The 22,999-nt window shown below is 37.9% G+C and overlaps 1 protein-coding gene across 2 annotated transcripts in view; it reads left to right on the plus strand.

The window, feature by feature from the left end:
- The window catches only part of LOC139717459 (inactive tyrosine-protein kinase transmembrane receptor ROR1-like), a 160,846-nt gene that overhangs the window by 74,846 nt on the left and 63,001 nt on the right, over positions 1-22,999 (plus strand). For both annotated transcript variants that reach the window (XM_071628964.1, XM_071628965.1), the window contains exon 2: positions 12,356-12,440. In XM_071628964.1, coding sequence (XP_071485065.1) covers positions 12,356-12,440 — 85 coding nt within the window. The remainder of the gene's footprint in view (positions 1-12,355; positions 12,441-22,999) is intronic.

Below are 22,999 nucleotides of genomic sequence, written 5' to 3' on the forward strand. Positions count from 1 at the left end.
AAATGCTATACATTTTGACACAATGACATATTTTAGACCAATGAAATTTGGTGATCAGTGTAGACATTTGAAAAAATAGTGAAATCAAGTGATGTGTTCATTGTTGTTTTTGTCCAGATGGATATTATAGTGGTTTTACATGCCTGCAAATTTTGTGCCAAATACAAAGTGTATGTCTCACAGATTAACAAGCATATGATACTGGGCAATGGATGTTACAATATGATTGTATAACAGTAGAATGAATCATGCATTATCATCCTGTCTCAAACCATGCAATATTATCAGATAAGTTTCCCCACAGATTATTAATATGTCACAGATTCTCAGATAAGGTGGAGCAGATAGCAATATGTGACAAAAAGTGAGATCTTGTTTTAAGAGGAGTGAGATGTTGTTTGAAGAGCACTGCAACCTGCAGAACATCCTTTCTCTTCAAGCTGGGGGCAGACCCTGAGGGGTGGTAGCCCAGTAAGAGATGGCCTCGTCTCCACCACTGTGATGGAGGAAGGTGGAGTGATGCGGACGATGTATGGAGGATGACTAGTGTCATCCACCGCTCCGTCACTCAGCCTGGGGAGACTGGTAATGCCCCCGGACAGGGAATCTGCATGAATTGAACATTGGAGTAATAAACGAGAGGGGGTTTATTGGGACGCTCAATGTGCCCACACCTCATCTCGTCCGAATTGGCTGCTTGGCAGACCATTAATACCCATTAGCCAAGTGGAGAGGTAATCTAAGTCAAATATTCAGTCTGAAAGGCAGAAAAAAAAATCCTTTAAGTGCCTGCATCGTACAATCTATGCTATTTGCCTCAGTGGAATAATAATATTTGTAAGCCACTGGTGTCCTATTGTGTTACTAATTGACTGCATCGTTCATTCCCTGGACAAGTCTTTCCCACTATTCCCTGTACTATTGGCTTCTACATTCCCTCACTATTTGTTATTTGTTTCATTTGCTGTTTATTTTCTGTTGTTGCCATCATCAAGTGAATGATACATGCAAGGATGATATTACCTAGATCTATTACTAATGGATGTGAAGATTGCAGCATTTATTTGTACATGACTAACAACTTCTCAAGAAAGTGGCGGGTTGAGTGATGAATTTGATTGCCCAACAAAGACACTATCAATATACTCAGAATACAAATGTGTAATGGGGCCAGTATTATGATTTTATATCAAGAAATAAAGGGTCAGCTGATAGTGCAACGTATGGGAGAAACTCTTTCTCATATGGACCTTTTTGAAGCCAAGATTCATGAGTGAAACATTTTTTTTTTATTTTTTCAGGCATTGATATGGCCTACATCAAAGCTTAATGTCAGATTTTCAAAAGTTTTCTTCTTTGCTGTAATATATAGGAGCATTATTTCTGTAGGTGCAGTATTTGTGTTATGAAATTTGCTATATTATACAATTATAACTCAATGCAATTTATCAGCATGAGTTTGGTGTGAATCTTTTGAAAGCCAAGTCAAAGTAAATATCTTAGATTTATTGACTTATAATGAATGAAGAGCATTCTACTAAATTGAATTTGAATGTGATCCATCTATAAACTTAATCTGAGCAATTTAGTTGTAAATTCACTAGTCTTTGACTGAGATCAGGGGTCAGCCTGTCAATGCAAACAGTCTAGGATTACTGTAAGTATAATATATTTAAAGAACTTTAATGAACCTGGGTGTAGAGACAAATGACAATGAATTGAATAATTCATTAATTTCCACATAAAAAGTGCAAGCAACCTTTCTCTTGTCATTTACTCAATAAAACTCTGAATTTTACGTAATACCATATGTGTGTGTATGTGTGTGTGCACACTCATTGAGAAATGCAGTCTTAGCCACTATAATATGTCCTGGGTTGATTACAGGGTGTTTTGCAGACAGAAGCATAAATTGACATCCTGGTGAGGAATGTTTTCTCGTCTACTGATGATGGTCACTTATCCCCTTGATTGGATAGAATGATAAATCTGGTATTGTTATCACTCTTTACGAATAAAATACTCCTGAGGCTTGAAATGAGACTGCTTCTCAATTTCTCTCTCTCCTAATGTATTATTTTTTTTCACTCTCTCCATCTTCCTTTTATCTCCTCCTCCTTCTCCTCCTCCTCCTTCTCCTCCCATATTTCTAGCCCATCCAGTCCCATCATTATCTATCTGTCTCAGTGAGACTTTGATTTGAGCCATTGCCACGGTCCACTAAACCGTGGCTACATCAGGCAGCAGAATTCAGACCACATCTGTTATCCCCTTGTCCCATATGGAGGATTCTATCTCAACGCTGTGCTGCACAGTGCATGCCTCTCAGATCTTGAAGAACAGGCACAGACACACACACACACACACACACACACACACATACACACAGATACACACATACACCTACACACATATCTGGTTGCAGTATTAGTTGATTTACCTCCATATGACAATGAAAATGAGCAGACATTCCATCGTATGCTTTCGAAATATTTATTCAAATTATTTCAATGATTGTAATTTGTTTACAATGATTTTTATGTTGGATTCCTTATTTTATGGCTGATGCAGAAACTGTCAGATTTCAGAAAATTACTCAGGACTTGTGTGAAAAGATGGCATAGCATATAAAAAGAAAATATCACCCAAATTCACTTTCCTAAAAATTATGAATAGATGCTCTGGAGAGTTAAAACAAAGAGCAGAGTACTTCTGAATCCATATTTTCTTTTTCTCCTGTCTGAATATATAGCACATTTCCTGCTTGAAGGAGGCATAGATTTGACTATCACAAAATTGGCCTAGAGGGAACCCTCAAGCGAGAATTATCTTGAGTTACAGTTAATGGCGGTATCGGGTTGTGAAATAAGGAGGTTATTGTGGTGGATATTGATTGAAAAGTGCTGAGACTGTCCCTTGCAAAGTGTTTTGGCATTAGTTGCAATCTTGTCATTACAATGTAATCCATATTATAGCTTGAGGTTCTGCACCCCTGCATTTCAAGAAACAATAAATATCTCAGCATTTTGTTACACCTAGTCAAGTCGATTCAATCCAGCAATATTTCCAACTCTGATGCTATGTTGTGAACAAAAAGTAAAGAAATCATACTTTTATTATTTTTAATTGTGCAGCTATGCCTTTTTACAGAATGAATCAGAATTTTAAAAAATGAATGTTTTTTTCAGCTGTTATTGACTGAGGATGAAAACATATAAAAAGTAATTTCATGATAAATTTGCTATGAGAAAGTTGTAAATGTATGATTGAAGGAATTTCTTCTTTAGTATTAGGTTCACTAGCAACTGTTGAGCTGTAACGGTTTGAAATTGTTAATCTACATTCTATAGTACACAATAAATTGTCTGTCTCAGGTAGTAGTCACAAGGCAGAGATGAAGGCAATAATGCAGTAAGTACTGAAAGTAACCTGAAGTCATGTTTAACCAAGATTTTTTTTCAAATGTATATACAAATTATAACCACTGTGTGAAACCATTTAAATTCATAATGGCTAATGGTACCAGGTACTATATTCTATATAGGCATATGATGGATAGGTGGCGTACTCATTTGATACACTGATCCAGCTTTTCCATCATCACATAGATTTGAGGTTTTCAGTCAACTGCATGGCTAAAGGCTTGTACAAAATGTATGATACAGGTAATATTTATGTCTGACTAAAGAATACATTTGGTTTTTATGAAGTTATGACCTTATGATTTAATCTTTGCTTTCAATTACATCTATATGTTTATGTTACTATTTGACGGTAGTTATAGATGCAACATTCCATTACGCAAAGACACAATTCTATTGCACACATTAGCTTTCACATAGGAGGCAAGATGAGATGATCCCGTAGTTATAGAATGCCAGTGGATTGTTTAATAGAGATTATAATTTTACCAACAGAAAAAAAAAGGGTTTCGAAGATGCTCCAAAGCCTGAAGTCATTTCGTCATGGTTAATACATCATCCATACCCCTTTTGTGTTGAAATATTCAACCATGAACGATGGCCTGTGTGAATTATAGATCTGATGCTGAATGAGCACACCCTTGGTAATGCCAGCCCCAGTTAATGCCTTGGAGTGTCCTCCATCTCTCCTACATGAATCAACCTGCATAAGGTGACCTACACATGATTAACCCTTTTAGTGCTGGGCCTGCAATATCCAACATGAGATGAGTGGGCAATCAAGTATATGTATGTGTGAAGGAGATAGTTTTTCGTTCAGCTTCTGTAGACTGAAGTCAAAGATTACTTACAGAGAAATGTGCTATAATACCAGAAACATTCGTGGCATAAAATTTGTGCAAGTTGTAGTCAGCAGCCTTTTGCGTGGCATGAAATTTTCACAAATTGCCACTGGCATTCAATGCATATTGTGTAGACAAAAACTTTTGCATGCATTTTAATTTTGCGAATTGTGGCTCTCATGAAATTAGCAAAATTGAAATGCACATGAAAATTTCTGGTTTTACAGTAAGTTGATTGACCCTGTCTACTTCCATGGCTGGGAGAGCAGTGAACGCATTGAAGGACTCAAAATCTCTCTTTGGATGTTTGTTGCCAATTTTAGGGGTAAGTTATGTTAGCTGGTATGAATCCCATGTGTTCAAGAACGTAAAGTGTGAAACAATCCAGCACTGAAGCCAGACATGTTTGCTGCCAAATGCCTGCTTAAAACCAAACCACACATTGTGAAGATTTAGGCATGAATAGGGCAAGAGTTTTACGGTGGTCAGTTTGAAAGCAGATGCTTTTTGTCTTAATTAGCCAGTTTTTCGTGTATTGTATACACACAATTGTGAGATGAGACTCTTCTGTGATTTAAACAGTGATTTCCCCAGTCTTTCTAGGCCTAGGCTTACAGACAGCTTACTGTGCGTGGTGACTTGAAAACAGAATAAGAACCTTTTAACGGGAGTTAGCTGGTGAATTTATCAGGTCTCCTAAGTTATCTCTAAAAGGGGACACCCATTTGAAGTAACCTTCACTTTCAGTTGTTTGCAAAGAAGGGCTTTTAGCAACGTTTTGCCAGTAGTTGTTTTTCTCATCATGTTGATGATATATTCACAGTCTTTGCTGTGGCTGCAAAGAATACACTCTGTTATGGTGGCATGCATCATGCAGCCTGAAGTTTAGGAGGTCAATGTTTCCTTGTGGTGCTGGAAATTTGTCACTCAGCTTTAAAAAAAAATCAATTTTTGTCTTTCAACATCATGAAATGAAGTTCATCTTTCAAAATACGTCTCCTATTGACAAGTGTTACTTAATTCTCCAACTTTCTTGCAATGAAAACATTTTATTGAATCATTGTAAATAGTGAGTGCCAAATAATGATAATTGTCTGACCATTTGATATTCTCTTGGAATTCCACAGATATTAAAAAAGATTAATTTTAAAGTACAAACACACTAAACGTGGGACATACAATTGAATAGACCCAATCCAATGTAAGTGATCAGATTCTGTAATAAGCCGGATGATAGATCCTAACATAATCTTACTGATGGATCAGTTCCTTTCAGGCTGATTATTATTCAGTGTACATCTTGAATAACAACAAAATTGAATAGGAGATTGTACCTTAGAGAGATATAGAATTCTGTGCATGACAATTTCTTCTATGGATGTACCATTTTTTCCTCGAATTCTCACCCGTAATGATGCTTCGTCAACTCCTTTTCGTTCCTAAGCGAATTAAACTGAAAGGTCAAAATGTTATTCCATTGAATGTGAAAGTGTTGTTTACCTCCAGAATGTTTACCACAACTCCTTCACACATGTACCCCCTAATGCAATGAGAGGGGCTTCATCTTACCCCTGTTTCTTTAATACTCCAAGAGGAACCAGAAGGAATTCCATGCTTATTCATGGAGCAAATTGTAATCTGTGTAATGGGGAATTAAGACTTGGTGGCATATCGGTTAAAGACCAAAGGGTTTTCAGACCCGTGCCTATTGTGAAAAGCAGCAGTGGTCTGTAAGACTGGTGATAAAGTACAAGTCAGACTTACCTTATGTAGCCCACTCAGGTCAGGAGGTGGCTTCGTTTACACCGGTTTCATTTCATCAGCATTTCATTCTGTCAACATTTCATTCTCATACTTCCCACCAGTAAAATCACATCCAATAGATATGTGATAGATTGTACAAGAGCAGTGTGGATGATGTCTTCTTCTTCTTCTTCTTCATCATCTTCTTCTTCTTCATCTCCTTCTTCTTCTTCTTCTTCTTCCTCTTCTTTGTCTTTTCCTCTTCTCATCCTTCTGTTTGTTCATTTTTTCTTCTTCCTCTTCGTCTTCTTTTTCTTCCTTTTCTTCTTCTCTTAATTCTAAGACCAAAAAGCCTGAAAGACCTGAAAATGCTTTCTCTCCACATTTCTTTTCCACACCAAAACTCATTTATGTTCCTAGTTATCAGTTAAACCTGCCTTTATGAATTCATTCATAGAAATGTTTTCTGGCTTTCAAATCAACTAAATGGGCAGGATATGGGAAATCATAATGATTAACTGAGATAGGAGTGCCAACATATAGCACTTAGATATGATATCAGAGTTTGATTACAGATCTTGACACTGGAGATGGTAGCAGTCATAGTGATATAGCGATAGGAAAGGGACACCAGTGTTAACACACCAGCTTGTGATCTTCTTTCCAAGCTAAAGTATCTCTTTCTTCTTCTTTTTTAAAGCATTGCTGCCAAGCTTTTTATGAAGCTTAATGCTCACAAATGCCCCATTTTATGGGCTTTCATTGTTGGTGAGCACCAGGCCATGCCAAGATCTGAATGGACACTGCTATTGTAGGATGGGCATGTCATGCAAAGACGTTTCTGTACATCAAATTGAAGCTCGATTACTTCCTTTAAATCAGTGAGCTTAAAGCCTGGCATACATTCAACAGAAATCTATAGGAAAGGGCTGCATGTAAATTGCTCTCAATGAATGAGACAAGAAAAAAAATTGTTTGTATATGTGTGATGTCTTTGCATTAGTGCCTGCTTTTTTGAAGAGAACAAAAATTGTTCCAGGCCACTTGATGTGAAGACATTTCACCACTCTGTCATGTGATTCAGAGTTTGCGCACAATAGTAATCTTCATGACACGTCTTCTACTCGTTTGTTTGTTCATTTTTGTTTTATGTTGTTTTTGGAAGCAGGGTGGTCAGATTGTGTCTTTCTTTTCGTAATTATAGAAGTTAGAAACCATAAAGGATAGTCTTTACCTGTTTTGAATTATCTCTACCTAGCACTGTTGGTATTGTGCTAATATTTTTCCCTCCCGAAAAGTGCTTGAGGATGTCACATAACAGTTAATTAGGAATTGTATGGTGCATTTTGTACGTCAGAGTTTGTATTTATTTCTTGAGTGCAGTTCAGAAGTTGAGTGCAGATTAGAACAAGTATTTCTGTTGTAAAGGACAGAGAAATACTAGATGTGAACTGCACTTGAACTCATCATTGAGACAAGTTATTGTAGATGTTATGCAGGATGCAATAATTGCCACTGATGATGATATTCTTTGAAAATGGGGAATCACAAATCAAAGCAGAGCGTTTAGAAAAAGCATGCTTTAACAGAATAAACACAATCAGACCATTTCATGCATCAGTTTTGACTCTCATTTGCATGACCAAGAGAATGACATATAGACCTGAAGTTATCTTGAGATATGTCTGTCTGGTCAAGTTCTATAATACACACAAACTTTAGGCACATTTGGACAAACAGTTCCTGAGATACAAAACAAGGGGATGTGCATACTGGCTGTATGCAGGATGCGATTGACTCTTGAAATTAAGTTTAATGCCTTCCAAACTTTATTCAAAAATTGTGATCAATATACCTTTACTTCATCAAAAAAAAAAGAGTGGCATGTAGATTACATTGTGCATGATTAAATGCAATGAAAAGCTTAACAATAATGTTAATTGCCATTATGAAAAATGATCAGGGAAATCTTAATGTCAGATGGTCATGTCATTTAGTACTTACTACTTACAAAGTAGTAAGTACTGATGATTTTGATGTTTAAGGACAAGGACCTTCATAAACATAAGGATTGAGAGAATGTAGCAATATTAGTAGAACCAGGGAGGTACTAGGCTTTGCCTAGTACCTCCTTGGTAGAACACATCATTGAAAGTTTGAGGAAAATCAGACAATCCGTTCAAAAATTATAAATTTTTGAAGTTTTTGTGCAGTCACTGCTGGATGAGAAGACTACTGCAGCGTATGATGTCACATGAGTACAACAATATAAGGAAAATATAAAGAGAATTTCACAAAATTTCATCTTTTGAAAAAAGTACACATTCCCTTGACTCGTTACTGACATATGTTATGGGTAATATTATTCCCCCTGCCTTTAGAAAGAGGCAAGTCAAGTGCTCTTTTATTATGCGAAAAAAGTGAAAATATGTTGAATTTTCTTTATACTGTTGTACGCATATGACATCACAAGCTGTAGTAGTCTCCTCATCCAGCAGTTCCAACACAAAAATTTGAAAAATTAATAACTTTTGCATCGATTTTCTAATTTTCCTCAAACTTTCACTGATGTGTTCTACTAATATTGCTGCATTCTCTCAATCCTTTGTTTATGAAGGTGAACTTGTCCTTTAAGACTGCTGATTTTAAAATTCCAGTTGTTAGTTTTACCAAATTTCTTGGAGATATCCTAGGTGCAATCAATAGTATACTGTAAAAGTGGAAATTTTCGTGGTGTTGAAATTTTTGCGCTTTTCGCGCAACTAGAAACTAGCACAAAAATAAAAGCATGTGAATATTTTTGCGTGCTATATGTTCCAGTAGTTATGGTCTTCATTCCGCGTAATTCAAAACACGCAAAACTCTTCTTACCCTGCCGAGCGCGAAAAATTAGTCACGCGAAAGTATTCACTTTTACAGTAGACCATTTTTTAGTCACACAGGTCCTTTATTCAAAGAAGAAAACTTATTGACTATTTTTGATATGAACATATTCTTACTCATTGTTTTCATGTACACATATATGAACAACATTTTGCCAAAGTTTCTTGATATTTCCTTCATCCAAAATAAGAACAATTACAATACTACACAGATGGACAGATTGTATATCCCCAATTTTAAATACTGCATTTCAAGATTCACTTTCAAATATACGGGACCTGTTTTATGGAATGATTTGCCAAATGTAATAAAGTTGTCTAACAGAATTTCAATATTCAAAAGAAGTTACAAATTCTTTCTTGTTCAAAAAGATATACCATAAATTTCAAGTTTTATTCAGTGTATAAGCACCTCACTTTGATGGCTCTTGCCTTCTTATAGGCCTATGTATTTTGTTCTTTCTGTAGTATAGTTTTCTAGTGTTTTGTATTGCATTAATGTAACTATTTTAGCTGTAATACTAGGGATCAGCCATAGAAAGACCAACGGTCTATGTTGATCCCCCCACAAACTGAAATAAGTGTTTTCATGTTGTGTTTGTCTATTGTGAAGTTCTTTTAAGTTGAATATTTTTCCTGTATTGTTCCAATGCTCAATGTATCATTCCTGAATTCTTTGTAAATGCTTTTATCAGGATGTGGAAATAAATGAAATGAAAATGATTTTTTTTTTTAACGTGTAGATAATTCACTTCAGAAATTGGACAGAAAGATAAAAGGATAGAGAAACTAAAATTCTTACAATTATAGTAGTTGATATGCCACTACAAGTACAGGGTATCACATTATAAGAAATCATTGGACAGCCAAAACAGTAAATGGTTTTTTGTATTTGTTTTTTTGTTGAGCTTGAAGTCAGTGGAAAGTGCACAAAGGTATACTTTTGTTTTGAAACTTTGGTTTCTTTATATAGTGTCAATGATTTGAGCCATGTTGTTTTCGTAGGGGACTTTCTGAAAAAAAAAAAGATAGCTGGTCAGAGTTCAACATAGTCAAGAAATTCTTGTCGATGCTGTGCAAGTATATTTCTTCTAACATAAAAACATGCAGTGTTTTGTTCATGCCATTAAAGGATTTTTGCTATTACTTCAAATATAAGCCTTTTACAGACCATAAATCTAATCTTTTTATGGCCTCTCACCGCCAGTCAAAGGCTAGGAACTATATCATGATGTCATGCCGGGAGTGTTAAACTCTAGTTTATTTTTCCCTTTTGACTTTATGGCCATTTTTCGCACCAGAAGTGGTGGTCATGATATAGTTGTTACCCGGCGGCCGGCGTGTAAACTCCACAGTGTATTTTCATTCGAGCCATGACTAGTAATAAATGTCAGGACCTTTAAACACTTGCTTGGGCAGCGAAGGGTGTGCCAAGTACACCACAGATTGTCATTTATGGGTCTAAGGAGACCGGGGTGCCATAAAACTGAGGCTACTGAACAGCAGCGGAAAAAACTGCCGACTAGTTGAGCTAGATAAGATTCACTGAGTTTGTGTATCAGCATGTACATGTTCTGTAGATGTATTGGAGAAAAATTTTAATGTGATTTCCACAGTTTCAGTAGTGATAGTTTTTCAGTAATTTTATGAAATCAAATCATAGTTTAATATTTCATAAAATGTGAAATTCATGAAGTGCAGTCCCTTATATATGATGGATGCATTGAATCCCTTGTTAGTTCATAAAAGAGCATATACTGAAGAGATACCCAGATAGCATTGGTATTTTGATAATGTCCATGTTCTGACTGATTATTCATTACCTTGAAAATTTTTCACGTTACCTTGACAATTATTCGCATTTGCTCTTACTTCCTTTTTCTTTTTCAAAAAAAAAAGTAGTGGATGTATTTGGTAAAAAGTAATATTGTCTTTTGATACCACAATGATAAAGTAAACACACACACACAATATATATAAATATTTATAGTTATATGAATATGTTACATTGATGGATCCTAAATAAAGGTCAATGCACTATTTAGCACATAGTATGTAACTGCACTGGAAGAGGGGCTTTTGTTGTCCAAAATCACATTGTCTTGTATAGAGTGTTTCATCTGTTTTCCTAATAAGGAGTTGATTCCTTCCCCATGTGTTGGCAATATGACTCTGTTTAGTCCCTCTCACTACAGGTATGTGGTCAAATTAATATCAAAGTAGGAATAGAATCTTTTCATTCCTGGGAGTTGGATGAGAGTTAAAGCCCTGCTATTGTCCCAAAGTAAAACCACAAGTTGTAACCACCGTTGGCCGGTCATGACTTCAGTCCGCTGGCTGCCGCTCGTTTGATTTGGAAGCAAATGTGGCCGAATGATACCAGGTGGGAATGAATCGTCACGTCCGCTCAATTCACCTGAATGGATCCTCCGTGGAATCACATCCGAGTTGCCAATTTACTGCTCTGACAGTCTTAGAGAACAATAAGTGCCTGCCATTATACCCCCAAATTACATCTGCTATGGTTATCATTTCGTGCTGATTTAAAGTGTAAGGGGGGTAAAGCCACATTGCTGTCACAACCAATCTCACCCAAAATCCAATCAAAAAAACTTCATGCCTGGGTGCCGACATGGATTAATATCCGTACAGTTTATTTTCTCCACCCTTTTGCAACCTTGATTGCGCAGTGTTCAGTCAGTGCACTTCATCTCAACTCAGGCAAAAAATAGACTTGAGGAAAAAGGCAAATTAGAGTGAGATCCATTTCATCCTAAATTCCAGGGCTGCTTATTCACTGCCAAGAGCTATTAGGCAACCTGAGTACAGTAACCTCAAAATGTGCCAGAAATGTGTTGGTATGGAAAAACAGAAAAAGAAAAAAGAGAGCCATTATGAGCAAAGTGATGAAACTTGTACAATTTTGGTGTATCATTGTGTAGAAAGGATCATGGGGGGATGAAAAGATATGCTATCATTTTTCAGAGTGATATGCTTCAATCAACAGCAAAATTTGACTGAAGTCATGAGCGTAGTGATGATGATATTCATAATAATGCTAATGGTAAAATTGCTCAAAGCAGTTTAAAAGAAAAAACAGTTATGTGATGATTAAAAAACAGATGAAAATTGAGCAAAGTAAATGGGGTTCCATTTGGCCTGGAACACCATTTTCTTTGCTCAGTTTTCATCTGTATTATAGGCCTTTCTTTCTCATCAGTTCCTCTCTATTTGTTTTGATTAAAAAACATGAAAATATTATGCAATACAAGGTTGCCACCTTTGGCATACATTATCAAATTGTTGAGCATTACCACTTTGATCACGATATCTCAATAATGACCTTTCATGATGATGCTTAGTACTTCATTCCACTATGCAATTATTTTTGTACTGTATCACAACATTAAGGAACTTTTCCGTGCGTCATCAAAGTTGTTTATTTTGTGTTCTTCTTCCTCTGCAGTATCCTCCACTCCGTCCCTGCGCTCAACATCGAGACCAGCCTCACCTCCTGTTACCGGGGAAACCTCAGAACTCCAAAGATTAGGGTGAGCCTCTAGAAAGTCGATACGTTTGCTCTCCCGTGTAGTTTTATGGAAATTGTTGGCATGGATAATGATGTCATGTGATTTTATCTCTCATTCCTACAGAGGAATATCAAATAGTTGTCTTAAATTCTGTAATTGTATCCTTGTTCTTATTGTTGAAAGATTTTCGAGTGTGATATCGAATAATAAGCAATATACAGTGTATACTATATATAATGAAATGAATAAAAGTGAATGATGAGATATAATACATCACTTAAAATTGGAAGACTTTTCTGTCTTTCTGAGATTTTTGTATGAATGAGCGTTACTGCCTTGATAACAAAAAAAGAGACCTCTGTGCAATTTTAAAGCCGTGTGCCTGCCACAGAATCTCTTTCCTCAAAGAATCCCCGACTCTTGTCACAGTCAACATTGAAGGCAGCAGCCTCACGTTTCACACCAAACCCTCAATACTCGGACCAATTAGAAACCAATTAAAGCAATGGCTCTAGTTTCCTGCAGTGTCTCTATGATGTTGTGGAAGCTATCACCCAGCCAGAAATCAGGTGTGACATGTGTACAGTTTCACACTGGTATCTAGTTTTCTTTCATTTTGTGTCATCAAGACATTCCAGCAAACACATCTCTCTCTCTCTATACACTGTCCCCCACATGGGTGTCTGTTGTGGCCTTTTAAAGTTCACATAGTTTAGTAGGTCCCGGGTGAAATAGGGGGTAAAAAAGAAAAGTACAGCCGTTGACTCCTAACAAAGCTGTTATTATACCGTCATGTTTGGTAGAAAAAAAAAAAGAAACAATTTTTGACTATGAACGTTTCATAGCCATGTGATAATTGAATGTGTGCAATAAATGTACGGCTTGAATGGGAAACTCTTTACTGGCTCATCAGTTTGAGAGTTTGGACCACTGCCTTGGTCTGTAAATTTGGCAAAAATATATAATGATATATTTGCCATTATGTCTACAAGAAGAAAGATATTGCACTAGTTTTAAGAGCCTACAGCTGGATATCATGCCATGTGCTCACAGGACAATGTTAGAGCATTCAAAAGAGACCCGTGCACTGATTCAGTAAGTCTAGAATTTATTCAGAATGTACACTGTATTATCATTTGATGACTTGTGTGTATGTGATATCTGTCTGTATGTGTGTTTGTTTGTTTTGTTTTTTTGTTTTAGTCTTGTTTTGTGTTGCTTTGTTGTTGTTGTTGTTGTTGTTGTTGTTGTTATTTAGGGGGTTGCAGAAGACAAAAAGAAAAAAACATTTCATCAGTGCTTAGGAGCTCAAGGCATGATGCACTTTTATACACTATCCATGTCTCTCTGCCAAGATGACATTGGGTGGGAAGACCTATCGATGAAAGATCTAAACCCGTTGAGGATGGACTGATTTTGCTACAACACGCATTTCCCATAGACACCTGACCGAGTATACTCAGGACTCATCCTCAACGGGTTAACAAAAGCTCTGTAGAGCAGGCGAGGAATACTGCATTATATGGGAGATGGTGTACATTACTGAGATGGATTACTACATACCTAGTGATCAGGACATTGATCTCTTCTCATGAATGATGGTCCCATGTGTAGTAGAGTTACTGATTGTTCTTTTCTTCTTTGCCATAATTGAGAAGGAGTGAAATGAGAGAGATTGCTATTGGTTTGCCAGAGATTCCTAACGAATGGATCCAAGTCAAAAGTGTCACCCATCCAGATCTCTCCACAAATCTGCGGGGGTGACACTCTCACCTGACAGCCTGCCCTCACTTGCCCCAGAGACATGTATCATTTTTCTGCAGACAGCATTGCAAATGAGTCAAGGGCCAGTGGTGTCAAGGACAGCGTAGAAGAGAACAAACACCAGTCTGAAAGCGATAAAAATCAACCAAGAGTTTTAGATTTCCACACTGGTGGAGGCAATTATGGGTCATCTACTTAGATCCATTGCCGAGACAAATGACTCATTTTGATTGTCAGAAGCAGCTCTTTTTATGATAAATATCTACTTACAAATCTTCATTCTGAGTGTCTCTCATAACCATTTATTCATATCCCCTTATCCTTGAAGTAATGGTTATGTTCGCACTGCTACACATGGAAGTGTCTTCATTGCTGTGGTTATAAACATGGGAGCACATAATTGGAAAGGAAATATGCTGATTTGCAGCAAATTGCCGAGATATGGGGATCACCACATTAAGAGTGAACAAAAATGCACAGATGAAGTTGAAAATGATAGATCGCACATTTCAACCGTACTTTCAGAATATTACAGGCACCCTAGGGATATGGTTTCTACAAATTTCCTCATAGAGATATAATAGGTCAATTGGTTGAGACAAGCTGATTACTGCAGAAAACTGGAGGAATGGGACTAATGATTAGAAGAGAAAAGTGCTTGTCAGTGTGGCCCTCATTCAGTGCACAGTGTTACATTAAAAGAATTAGTCTAAATTAGGACATTGGGGTCATTTTCTTGGCAGGTTTTGCAGGAAGATTGCCGGCTTAGTATTCAAATCGAGTGTGCTCAAAATAAGCCAAAGTGTGTTTGTGTGTGTGTGTGTGTGTTTGTTTCTTGAATTCCAATTATCCTAACTCGCCCAATGGAGTGGAGAGCTCATCAAAATTTGGGTCAGAAAATTGACACAAAGTAGATGGGAAGCTGGGACGCAGGCTTTTCATTGATTTAGAAGCACTCTCTTTACTGCCTCAGCCTTTTTTCCCCTTCTTCATTTGCACCATGCAGCCACTCTACCTGTCTACACCCATTCACTCTCAGCTCAGTAAATGACAAGTACATCATTAAATTGTCTGCTGAGCTGCTGTCAGTGTTCTTCAATGAACTCTCTCCCTTTTCCCTCCCTTGACCTTTAACCCCTCACACTGTGCCTCTTTCAGGGCTTCCTGGGTATGTCTCTTGTAATAATTTCAAGATCTTTATGCTGTGTTTGAAAATAATGTAAGGTAGCAGGGTTCTCGCCAGGAATGTCTTCACGCTTGTCGGCATTTATGCGCGCTGTTCTGGGGGTGGGTACGGGAGGGGGGTTCCCCCTCCCGCGCGAAGCGCGGAAGCCTTCGCTAATGCTCAAAACAACACAGATGAATCGCCGCTAAAATGCCACTAAATGCGACATTTTCACGGAGATGTAATGAACGTTGTGAGGGGCATATTCTCACAGACACAATGCAGAAACTCCATACATTTTGTTAGCGGCAGTTCCTAAATAAAAATGAAAGAGAAGTAGGTGCCGATGGTGGAGGTTCCGATTTCTTTTAACTGTTAGGCCTTTCCTGTTTCACTGTTGCAATAATTAGCCGTCTCTGCATCGCAACTACGCGCGCCGTGTTGCTTTCTCGCCGTCTGCTCGACCACATGGTAGGCCTATTGCATGCAGATGCGCGAGAAGCGATCGAGAACTTTCGGGACATGGTTGCACTTTCCTTTCTGGGTATACTGCGGTAGTTTGGCCGTGACATCAAAGAGATATCATACAAAAATGTAATGATGGTCATTATTCCGAAGGTTTGTTTAATCATAAAATGAAACGATTCATGAGTACTTCGAAGGTTTGTAATCGAAAACAACAACAACACCAAAGGTCGGTACTACAGATGAATGTTCAAAATAAAACTGATTTCGTTCGAAGATTAACAAACATTTTTTCGTTTTTATTTTCCGATCAACGAACCTTCAGAAAGGAATCTATCATCTATCATCGTGATTGCTTCAGAATAAGAAAACACCCTTTTGGGGCCGTTGTTGTATTCCGAAATTATACTGGCAGAACATTCGAAATAACAAAACTGATTTCGTTTGGATATAAACGAATATTTTCTCCTTTATAATTTTTCTATTAACGGTCATTCAGAATTAAGAATGTAGAGTATTATTTTGCCATTATTCTTTCGGAGTAACGAACCCTGAGGGTAACTTAGAAAACTGTAACCGTTTTCATTTCTTCTTTATCGTTTTCCGATTAACGATCGTTCAGAATTAAGAATCTAAAGTATTATATCGTTATTCTTTCGCAGTAACGAACCTTCAGAGTAAAAGAAAACTGTAACCGTTTTGGGGCCGTCGTTTTATTCTGAAATTTCACTGACGGAAACGTTCGAAATAACAAAACTGATTTCGTTGTGAAATGAACGGACATTTTTTAAAATCATTTTTGGATTAACGAACCTTCAGAATAAGGAATATAGCATTATTTTTTCATTTATCTGTCGGAGTAACGAACCCTAAGAGTAAGAAAAGTGCAACTGTTTTTTGGGCAGTTTTATTCCAAATTTCACTGGCAAAACGTTTGAAATGACGTACTGATTTCGTTTTGAAATTTACGGACATTTTTCTTTATTCAATTTTCGGTTAACAAACCTTCAGAATAAAGAATCTATTATTATTTCATCATTACTACTTCTATCGGAATAACAGACCCTTATAGAGTACGAAAACACGCTGTTTTGTGCCGTCGTTTTATTCCGAAATTTCACTGACAGAAACGTTCGAAATAACAAAACTGATTTCGTTGTGAAATGAACGGACATTTTTTCTTAATCATTTTTTGGATTAACGAACCTTCAGAATAGGGAATCTAGCATTATTTTATCATTAATCTGTCGGAGTAACGAACCCTCAGAGTAAGAAAACTGCAACTGAGTGTTTTGGGGCAGTCGTTTTATTCCCAAATTTCACTGGCAAAACGTTTGAAATGACGTACTGATTTCGTTTTGAAATTTACGGACATTTTTCTTTATTCAATTTTCGGTTAACGAACCTTCAGAATAAAGAATCTACTATTTATTATTTCATCATTACTACTTCTGTCGGAATAACAGACCCTTAGAGTACGAAAACACGCTGTTTTGTGCCGTCGTTTTATTCCGAAATTTCACTGGCAGAACGTTCGAAATAACAAAACTGATTTCGTCGTGAAATGAACGGACATTTTTTCTTAATCATTTTTGGATTAACGAACCTTCAGAATAAAGAATCTAGCATCATTTTATCATTAATCTGTCGGAGTAACGAAAAAAAAATGAATCTTGGTGGCGATAACTGATGCTGGTGTAGAGAAAAACAAAGACAGCTCGCTCAAAAGATGCTTCCTTCTTTCAGTTTATTTTCTCCCCAGTCATTCCTATCGTTCTCCTCCCATGAACCCCTGCCATGCAGGGACGATGAACAAAACAAAATGTTACCGATGCTGCAATGAAAAAAAAAAAAAGAAGAAGAAAGAAACACGTCCTCAAAGCAAATTATCTACACTTTTCAAGTTGAACAAATTGATGTTCGTAATGAAGAATAAAAAAAAGCACGACCTCAAGCAGTGGGGAAACTTGATATCATGGCTTGTGGAAATTTCCATGAAATTCCCACGAAAGCCAGGTGTCAGATAAAGAATGTCGCGCGTACTGCCACCTTGCTTCAGTGGTCGTAAACAGCGTGTACATAGCATGTAAACCAACTGGGAACATTGATGAATGATCATCATTTATTTTCTGCCCGTGAAGGCCCCCTAACCCACCTTTTAACAAACCCAAGCCAGAAGCACGTGGAGCATTACGTATACGTTGAACTTGAAAGACCATCATGACAGAATTACTATAAATTTCGGCCCGGAGAAGGAAAATGGAATATTCACGAATGACGTTTACAAATCCATAGAAATTGAAAAGGCTAAAATGGAACGCATGGCTTTTTAGATTAAAAAAAAAAATAACCCACTGAAACTACCAAAACCTAAATAACAATTTGCATTTGCTTACTCCATCGCAAGTTCTTTTTTCTTTTCTTTTTTTAACGAAAAATGGAGTTAATTTTCTCTCTGCGGCAATGCTTTGAACGCATCTAATTTTGCGTCATTGCCGATGGCCAGCTTCCTAAAGAATTGATACGAATCCTTTCAAATATACGAAACAAAGTCTAAAGATCCTGGATCCTGGCGGTGAATTTCGGTGGTATTATAAATCCTGCTCACTATCAAAATTTAATCATCTGTTCATTGCGCCATTTTACCAACCAACTGTTCCTGAAAATTTCATCCTAATCTGTTCCCAAATTTTGACTTATTTTGCGAAAAAAGAGACAGACAGGCAGACAAACTAACAAACAAACCAAAGCAGCCAAAAAAAAAAAAAATACAACCTTTGGCGGAGGGGGGCATGCATTTCATATCGTTTGTTTTTGCGTAACCCGACAACAAGCGTGACAATAAGCGAGCACGTGTCAGCCTTCCTCAGCCTCCTTCGGCCTCCAACCCTCTCTTTCCGTCCTCTCTCTCCCTCTCACAATACACTGTACCGTTGTACACGCACAGGCGGCTGTAAGTGGCCGGCTGGGTGCTTGTGCATGTGTGTGTGGATCCCAAATCAGAGCGCATGTGAGTGAGCAAGTGTGTGATATGGTGTGTATCAGCAGGGAGGTGGGACCTCCCTGGTATCAGCTCAGTTCGGGAAACCCACTCACAAGGGGGGCCCCTCCTTATAAGTAACCCGTCCCCCTTATAAGTAACCCCGTCCCCCTTATAAGTAACCCCCGGGGCACCCCTTATAAGGAGTCTCCACGCTTTTTTGCAATGCAACGCGAAAATGAAAGGACTGCGGCAATTCGCTTGATTATGTCCATAAAGCTTCACAAGTTTCCTAGTTACTCACGAAATTTGAGCAAAATCGGTTTGAGGCATCATATCTAAAATCATGGATTTAAATGCGATGTCAAACGACCCATGCGAATGCTGAAATGCGAGCGATTACTGGCGTGAGTTTCGCCAGGCGCGGCGGCGCGGCAATGCTTTAGTGCAGACGTGGCGACTGAGTACTCAGTCGCCACGTCTGCACTCAAGCATTGCCGCGCCGCCGCGCCTGGCGACACTCACGCCAGTAATCGCTCGCATTTCAGCATTCGTATGGGTCGTTTGACATCGCATTTAAATCCATGATTTTAGATATGATGCCTCAAACCGATTTTGCTCAAATTTCGTGAGTAACTAGGAAACTTGTGAAGCTTTATGGACATAATCAAGCGAATTGCCGCAGTCCTTTCATTTTCGCGTTGCATTGCAAAAAAGCGTGGAGACTCCTTATAAGGGGTGCCCCGGGGGTTACTTACCTTATAAGGGGTGCCCCGGGGGTTACTTATAAGGGGGACAGGGTTACTTATAAGGGGGACGGGTTACTTATAAGGAGGGGCCCCCCTTGTGAGTGGGTTTCCCGAACTGAGCTAGTACGTCGCTCTGTTGAGCCGCGTTGTTGTGATAGGTGCGATGACTGCGTGGGTAAATTTTTGCACTTGTATAAGTATGTAAACTGCTGCTGCTTTCAACATCTAGCTTCTTTTCTAGCCAGATAATAAAGACTGAAAAAGACGAGAAATTGGTCCGAACCTAGCTCGTCAAGCAAGTTACCCTTGTCGGCAAGTTCACGCGTGGTGTTACCCTTGTCGGCAAGTTTTACCCTTGTCGGCAATTGCTTCTTCAAACCGCACGCTTGTCGGGGCCGACAAGGGTGATATACGCTGGCGAGATCCCTGGGTAGTGTAGAGGAATATGAGATGCCATTTGAGTTAGATTTTGTAAAGGGATGGACAAAGGTATGTCTGTAATTTGTTAGTATTTGGATTGAGAAGATGAGTTTAAGGGAAATGCTAATAGTCAAGTATATAACCAGTTGATCAAGAGGGAAGTGATGATGGTGATGATGGTGATGGTGATGATGGTGATGATGATGATGATGATGATGATGGTGATCATGATGATGATAATGATAAACAGCATTTATGTAGTGCCATTTATTTGTAGAACAGTAACAGCGTCCATGTAGTTCCCACAATATGCCACACATTATTCACAAAGTCGCAACAGCTATATCACCTAATACCCATTTACCTTTTTTTTTTTTAGTATATCCCATAATGAGCCCTCCATTCCATGTTGGTTTTATTTACAGTCAATGAGAAGTGAATATGTAGAATATTATAGAATGTGCTTCCTTCTGTGAGGCAGCTATGAGTTGATCACATGACTCGGGTGAGAAATCTTGGAACCATGTCATAGACAAGGCCATTATTAAAGGGATGATATAGTTTTGGTTGACATAGGGCTTCAGGTTTCCAACATTTTAGAGAGAGAGATAATAAGAAACCTCTTCTGAAATATGACAAAGCATACTATTCGAAGGGAAATTCAAAGTTTATTTTCAAGATGAAGATTAATTTTGAAATGGATGAAATATCCCAAACAAAGTGATCGTATGATGAAAGGTGGGACCCATGTTTTATTAGAACCGCTTTGTTTTGATTTGCCTTTGGATATCTCAGCCATTTAAAAACTGATTTCCATCAAATAGACTTTGAATTCCTCTCAGAATTGTATGCTCTCTTGGATTTCCTAATCATCTTTTCTAATTTTCTAATCATCTCACAAAAAGCTAAAAGCTGAATCCCAATCTCAACCAAAAACAACCCCTCCCTTTAATCTAAACACACCAAGCAAGCACTAATGGCTGCGTGCATCGGTAGAATGATGGTGGTGATAACCCACTTATCACTCACTATCATACTCTAGGGACAGTTTAGTCATGCATGCATGTAGCAATGATGATTATTTAATCTCCTGTTCTATCTACTGAAGATAGAAAGTAAGTGTGTGAATAATAGAACAATTTCCTGCCCTGCTGTACAAATCGGCTGCTGCAACAGGGTCAGTGAACCAACATGAGGAAGTTTCAGGATTCAGGCATTATTTCCCTTTTCCTGCCATGTTTTCACACCAAATAGCCCAATCCAGAGACCCACATGGCAGTGTTGATGGTTCCAGTCTGCCTTGCTACCAGTGTTTGAATAGGATCCCTCTCTATCCAAACTCTGCAGGGGTCAAAGGTCAGACATTGTCAGTGATATATGCATTGCAATGAAAATATTTTTGAAAAACAAAACCCATCAATCATTTGATAGAGGTTGGAGGTAACAGCTGTTTATCATATATCTGCTGGGGAAATTAAATAATGATAGTCACAAAACTACATACTGCACTGCTCTCCATAGACTGTGCTTATAAATGCTATGATAGCTATCTGTTGAAATATACATTGAGTAGGCCTGTATTCTGTCCCTTTGTGGATGCTTGTTGAAACAGGGGATTCCTTGGGGCAAAATATTCTTTGAAATCTCTGCATCTTGGACCATGTTTGGTGATTAAGGCTTAATAGAGGAATGAAAATGACACGGTCAAGACAGTGACTGTTCTCCCATCACTTAACCCAATATTGATTCTATTATCAGCCCCTTTGCTCATTAAAAAATCAATTTCATTTCAGAATAGCCAATATTGCTCATAACTGTCGGAATGCACGTCTGAGTCTAGTTCTCTGATCAGACCATACAGTGTATCTTTGAAATGATTTCACAGAAGGATGTTGTTACTGAAGTAACTGAACTGATTTGGTATTTATCCTGAGTGGTAGGCCTATTGAAATATGCCAGGATGTTCTCTATGAGATAGTTGCCTCCGGTTAGATGATCAGTCTACTTTTTGTTTGAAAATACTTGTTCTTATGTTATTTAGGTTCTTTTACAAGCTTTTTTTTACATGTTTTATATGAGGTATGAGGTAGACACAATATTTCAGTTGTTTTTTAGTCTTCCTCTGTGGAAAGTATGTAGAAGTAGGGCAGGTTTTAGTGGTGGGGGTTTGTTTACTTTTTCCTCTCACCTGCTGTCCAAGAATATGAACTTCTTTAGGGTTACTTCTTTGACATTGAAAGAGATTGTCACTGCATTTGAAGTAAGAAACATGTAGAATTATCATATTCCTTTGAGATAGGAGTAGATTTGGGGGGAAATGTAGTCTGTGTGGACAGACTACAGACATGTCATACAAGGCAGAGATGGTGCTAGATACGGGATGACGATTGTATCTGACGATTTGCCGCGGGGTCTGGGAATGGGGCAGCTTCCACTAATTACCAGCCGTGGCAGGGGCTGTGATGGTTTGGTATAATTGAGGAAAGCGTGATGGTGTCGGAGGAAAAGTGTGTCAAAACTCTCAGCTCGTCCAGTTTTCTGCCCCATCAGAGGCTATTAATCTTAACTGACCACTCTGCTCGTGATGTCCTGTAAACCCCTCCAGCTTTTGGCCAGTGGTCAATCTTTGCTACATGTAGCTAAAGCCACGTGTGACCAAGTCCTGTTGCCCCAGTCAAGGCTGAAGCAATCCAAAAATTATTTTTACATCTTCACTTTCTCCAGAGGATCAGATTGACTTGAGTTATACCAGAATCTGACAACCAGTTCAGTATTTTGCTATGTTCACTTTCTAGCATTAAAACAATTTCCTAATCCTTGAATCCTGTTTCTCATGTTTATCGAGGGAAGAAAATGTGATGTTATCTTATGTTGTATTAGATTACTGAAATTGTGATAAAGAGAGGGCAACATACATAATAAAAAGTAAAAAAATGGTAGAAAGAGATGAAGATGGGCAGAGAAGAAGTTGAGAGTTATATATTTTTTTTATTCTGCATTTTAATTTGATTATTGCACTGTTTTCAGTATAGAAGCT

Source organism: Diadema antillarum, unplaced genomic scaffold, assembly GCF_040938485.1.
Source record: "Diadema antillarum isolate AM-2024a unplaced genomic scaffold, OU_Dant_1.0 scf00000075, whole genome shotgun sequence".
NCBI classification, from domain to species: domain Eukaryota; kingdom Metazoa; phylum Echinodermata; class Echinoidea; order Diadematoida; family Diadematidae; genus Diadema; species Diadema antillarum.